Source organism: Coregonus clupeaformis, unplaced genomic scaffold (genome assembly GCF_020615455.1).
Source record: "Coregonus clupeaformis isolate EN_2021a unplaced genomic scaffold, ASM2061545v1 scaf3995, whole genome shotgun sequence".
Lineage (NCBI taxonomy): Eukaryota > Metazoa > Chordata > Actinopteri > Salmoniformes > Salmonidae > Coregonus > Coregonus clupeaformis.
In genome coordinates, this window is record NW_025537449.1 from 1 (window position 1) to 5,596 (window position 5,596).

Sequence of the window (5,596 nt, forward strand, 5' to 3'; positions counted from 1 at the left end):
CCTGTGTTATCTAACTGACAGGGCTTATTTTACTGTCTCCCTGTGTTATCTAACTGACAAGGCTTATTTTCACTGTCTCCCTGTGTTAACTAACTGACAGCCGTTGTTGTGTCTGTGTCATTGCAGGAGCCCGTGGTTTAACGGCTGGGGGTTCAACCTGCCCAGGGGCCAGTCTCTGCTGGATAAATGGAACCAAGTCCCTGATGGCATTGACATCCTCATGACCCACTGCCCTCCCTCGGTGAGTCGAATCAACCAATCACATTCACAACCTCATCACCATGCCTAATGGGGCCGCCTCATTATTTAAATCCATCCGAATATATTCGTTAGGTTGCATGTATTACTTGATAGCTACCTATACATAACTAGCTACCTAGAATAAAATGTGTTTAAGAAAATTCATTAAAAGTCTTAAAAGCAATACAAATCCATTTGTACACTGCATCAGCTTTGCATAATCATCTCAGCCCTCCTCCCTGCAGAGTTCTAACGTTCCGACCACTCTGGTTCAACGTTCCCGACCACCGGTTCTAACGTTCCCTACCCCCTGGTTCTAACGTTCCCGACCCCTCTGGTTCTAACGTTCCCGACCACTCTGGTTCTAATGTTCCCACCACTCTGGTTCTAACGTTCCCGACCACTCTGGTTCTAACGCTCCCGACCACTCTGGTTCTAACGCTTCCCGACCACTCTGGTTCTAACGCTCCCCGACCACTCTGGTTCTAACGCTCCCGACCACTCTGGTTCTAACGCCCTCCCGACCCCTCTGGTTCTAACGCTCCCGACCCTCTGGTTCTAACGCTCCCGACCACTCTGGTTCTAATGTTCCCCACCACTCTGGTTCTAACGTTCCCGACCACTCTTGGTTCTAACGCTCCCCGACCACTCTGGTTCTAACGCTCCCGACCATCTGGTTCTAACGCTCCCCACCACTCTGGTTCTAACGCTCCCGACCCCTCTGGTTCTAACGCTCCCGACCCCTCTGGTTCTAACGCCCCCGACCACTCTGGTTCCAATGTTCCCGACCACTCTGGTTCTAACGCTCCCCGACCACTCTGGTTCTAACGTTCCCGACCACTCTGGTTCTAACGCCCCGACCACTCTGGTTCTAACGTTCCTGACCACTCTGGTTCTAACGTTCCCGACCACTCTGGTTCTAACGTTCCCGACCACTCTGGTTCTAACGTTCCCGACCACTCTAGTTCTAATGTTCCCGACCACTCTGGTTCTAACGTTCCCGACCACTCTGGTTCTAATGTTCCCGACCACTCTGGTTCTATATTTGACAGTGGAACTTTGTTTACTCCCTCAGTAGAAAATTATTTGGTTTTCTTTAGCTGTTTAGCTTCAGTTGTTTTCCTTAGTTGTAGAGCTTCAGTGGTTGAGCTTCAGTTGATGAGCTTCAGTTGTTTAGCTTCAGTTGTTTTCCTTAGTTGTTGAGCTTCAGTTGTTTAGCTTCAGTTGTTGAACTTCAGTTGTTGAGCTTCAGTTGATGAGCTTCAGTTTTTTAGCTTCAGTTGTTTTCCTTAGTTGTTGAGCTTCAGTTGTTGAGCTTCAGTTGTTTTAGCTTCAGTTGTTTAGCTTCAGTTGTTTAGCTTCAGTTGTTTAGCTTCAGTTGTTTAGCTTCAGTTGTTTTCCTTAGTTGTTTAGCTTCAGTTGTTTTAGCTTCAGTTGTTTAGCTTCAGTTGTTTAGCTTCAGTTGTTTTCCTTAGTTGTTTAGCTTCAGTTGTTTTAGCTTCAGTTGTTTAGCTTCAGTTGTTTAGCTTCAGTTGTTTTCCTTAGTTGTTTAGCTTCAGTTGTTTTCCTTAGTTGTTTAGCTTCAGTTGTTGAGCTTCAGTTTTTTAGCTTCAGTTGTTGATCATCAGTTGTTGATCATCAGTTGTTGATCATCAGTTGTTGATCATCAGTTGTTGAGCTTCAGTTGTTGAGCTTCAGTTGTTGAGCTTCAGTTGTTCTTGTTCCTCTGTGTCTTTCTATTCTGTGTCTGGCATTATTGACTGATTTCCTTCCTCTCGCCTGCTACTGCTGCGGGTGCTGTTTGATTGCATGGAAACTCGATTTCGCACCAGTGTGACAGATGCAGGAAACGATTGGCTGGGGCTGAGCTAAGGCTGGGGCTAAGCTAAGGCTGGGGCTGGAGCTTTGGCTAAGCTAAGGCTGGGGCTGGAGCTGGGGCTAAGCTAAGGCTGGTGCTGGTGCTGGAGTAGGGATAAAGGGAGAAAGGGAGAGAGGAAGAGAGAGGTAGGACGGGGATAAGACTTTACCTACGGAAAATAGAAAAGGTGCAAAGCTTTACCCAGTAACTATTGTGCTTAGTTATTGTTGCTGTCTTATGTAGGTTTGTTGTCTTTCTTGCGTGTTTGCAGGGTTCAGAGACTGGGTTCCTAAGGAGCTGCAGAGGGTGGGCTGTGTGGAGCTGCTCAACACGGTCCAGAGGAGGGTCCGACCCAAACTCCATGCCTTCGGAGGAATACATGAAGGTCAGTCAGGATCCCATATACACACACACCCTATTACGACCCAGGGTAGAAGTAGGGATGGATTAGAGAGAGAGAGAGAGAGAGAGAGATGGGTTGTTGTGGGTTTGTGTTCAATACTTTCTCCTGCTCAGAGTTTGGCCTTGAGTCATTACCAGGACTACACCACGGGGTGTTAGTGACAGTTAGGGACATTATGGATGTAAACATGGATGGGGGTGGTGGTGTTAGGGACATTATGGGGTAGACATCGATGGGGGTGGTGGTGTTAGGGACATTATGGGGTAGACAGGGATGGGGTGGTGGTGTTAGGGACATTATGGATGTAAACATGGATGGGGTGGTGGTGTTAGGGACATTATGGGGTAGACAGGGATGGGGTGGTGGTGTTAGGGACATTATGGTGGTAGACAGGGATGGGGTGGTGGTGTTAGGGACATTATGGGGTAGACAGCGATGGGGGTGGTGGTGTTAGGGACATTATGGATGTAAACATGGATGGGGTGGTGGTGTTAGGGACATTATGGTGGTAGACAGGGATGGGGTGGTGGTGTTAGGGACATTATGGGGTAGACAGCGATGGGGGTGGTGGTGTTAGGGACATTATGGATGTAAACATGGATGGGGGTGGTGGTGTTAGGGACATTATGGGGTAGACAGCGATGGGGTGGTGGTGTTAGGGACATTATGGGGTAGACAGGGATGGGGTGGTGGTGTTAGGGACATTATGGATGTAAACATGGATGGCGGGTGGTGTTAGGGACATTATGGGGTAGACAGGGATGGGGTGGTGGTGTTAGGGACATTATGGGGTAGACAGGGATGGGGGTGGTGGTGTTGGGGACTGGGTAGGGGTAGACAGGGATGGGGTGGTGGTGTTAGGGACTGGGTAGGGGTAGACAGGGATGGAGGTGGTGGTGTTGGGGACTGGGTAGGGGTAGACAGGGATGGGGGGTGGTGGTGTTGGGGACTGGGTAGGGGTAGACAGGGATGGGGGTGGTGGTGTTGGGGACTGGGTAGGGGTAGACAGGGATGGAGGTGGTGGTGTTGGGGACTGGGTAGGGGTAGACAGGGATGGAGGTGGTGGTGTTGGGGACTGGGTAGGGGTAGACAGGGATGGAGGTGGTGATGTTGGGGACTGGGTAGGGGTAGACAGGGATGGAGGAGGTGGTGTTGGGGACTGGGTAGGGGTAGACAGGGATGGAGGAGGTGGTGTTGGGGACTGGGTAGGGGTAGACAGGGATGGAGGTTGTGGTGTTGGGGACTGGGTAGGGGTAGAGCAGGGATGGAGGGTGGTGGTGTTGGGGACTGGGTAGGGGTAGACAGGGATGGGGGTGGTGTTGTTGGGGACTGGGTAGGGGTAGACAGGGATGGGGTGGTGCTGTTGGGGACTGGGTAGGGGTAGACAGGGATGGAGGTGGTGGTGTTGGGGACTGGGTAGGGGTAGACAGGGATGAGGTGGTGTTGGGGACTGGGTAGGGGTAGACAGGGATGGAGGTGGTGGTGTTGGGGACTGGGTAGGGGTAGACAGGGATGGAGGTGGTGGTGTTGGGGACTGGGTAGGGATAGACAGGGATGGAGGTGGTGGTGTTGGGGACTGGGTAGGGGTAGACAGGGATGGAGGTGGTGGTGTTGGGGACTGGGTAGGGGTAGACAGGGATGGAGGTGGTGGTGTTGGGGACTGGGTAGGGGTAGACAGGGAAGGGGTGGTGCTGTTGGGGACTGGGTAGGGGTAGACAGGGATGGAGGTGGTGGTGTTGGGGACTGGGTAGGGGTAGACAGGGATGAGGTGGTGTTGTTGGGGACTGGGTAGGGGTAGACAGGGATGGAGGTTGTGGTGTTGGGGACTGGGTAGGGGTAGACAGGGATGGGGTGGTGGTGTTAGGGACTGGGTAGGGATAGACAGGGATGGGGTGGTGCTGTTGGGGACTGGGTAGGGGTAGACAGGGATGGAGGTGGTGATGTTGGGGACTGGGTAGGGGTAGACAGGGATGGAGGTGGTGGTGTTGGGGACTGGGTAGGGGTAGACAGGGATGGAGGTGGTGATGTTGGGGACTGGGTAGGGGTAGACAGGGATGGAGGTGGTGGTGTTGGGGACTGGGTAGGGGTAGACAGGGATGAGGTGGTGTTGTTGGGGACTGGGTAGGGGTAGACAGGGATGGAGGTGGTGGTGTTGGGGACTGGGTAGGGGTAGACAGGGATGGAGGTGGTGATGTTGGGGACTGGGTAGGGGTAGACAGGGATGGAGGTGGTGGTGTTGGGGACTGGGTAGGGATAGACAGGGATGGAGGTGGTGGTGTTGGGGACTGGGTAGGGGTAGACAGGGATGGAGGTGGTGGTGTTGGGGACTGGGTAAGGGTAGACAGGGATGGAGGTGCTCACCAGATGAGACCTACAGTATACCTCCCACCCTCCTCTTTCTACCTCCTTCCTTCCTTTATGTTTTTATTAAAGGTGTAGAAATGAGGAGTTCAGAGGAGAGACAATTAAAGAAATCTCTCGGAAAGGAACGCACCCTGTGGGGTTTTGATTAGTCAGTTAGACAATACGGTTTCTCACTTCACGTCCAATGTTGATGATCCGTTGGACTTCCCCGTAGCGTGTGCTGATGATGCGTTCTCCCTCCACAGGGTATGGCATCATGACTGACGGCTGCACGACGTTCATCAACTCCTCCACGTGCACGGTCAGCTTCCAGCCCACCAACCCCCCAATCGTGTTCGACCTGCCCAACCCCTCCTCCAGCTCTTGAGAATGACCTCTGACCCAGAGGGTGAAGTGGGGGTGCGGGGTTGTTCGTCAGAATAAACTACTTTTTTTTTTTCTAACAAATAATGTCTAAATAGTTATACTAAGTGTTTCTCTCAAATATTGTTCTTTTGTAAGCTGTAAAGTGAAAAAGTGTGGGGAGGGTATAGGGTTAGGGGTGGGATGGGTGGGTGGGTGGGTGGGCAGGTAATAGGGTGCTGAGTGGTTATACAATCTAGCTATTGAAGAAAAAGCAGTCGGATCTGTAAGATAAATGATGCTTTGTGAATTTGTACAATTTCATTAGTTTTTGGGGTTTGTGTTTGCTGGAAACATCGGTATTGGATGCCATTGTTGATTTTGAACGT

At 51.5% G+C, this 5,596-nt stretch overlaps 1 protein-coding gene across 1 annotated transcript; it reads left to right on the forward strand.

Moving 5' to 3' along the window:
• Positions 1-126: 126 nt before the first annotated feature.
• Positions 127-5,270, forward strand: LOC123490443 (metallophosphoesterase MPPED2-like; the record flags this gene model as incomplete). The annotated part of the gene is made up of 3 exons (XM_045220479.1): positions 127-241; positions 2,342-2,483; positions 5,111-5,270. Coding segments are annotated over 3 exons (379 nt in total), but the record flags the coding sequence as incomplete, so codon positions are not given.
• Between the last annotated feature and the right edge of the window lie 326 nt (positions 5,271-5,596).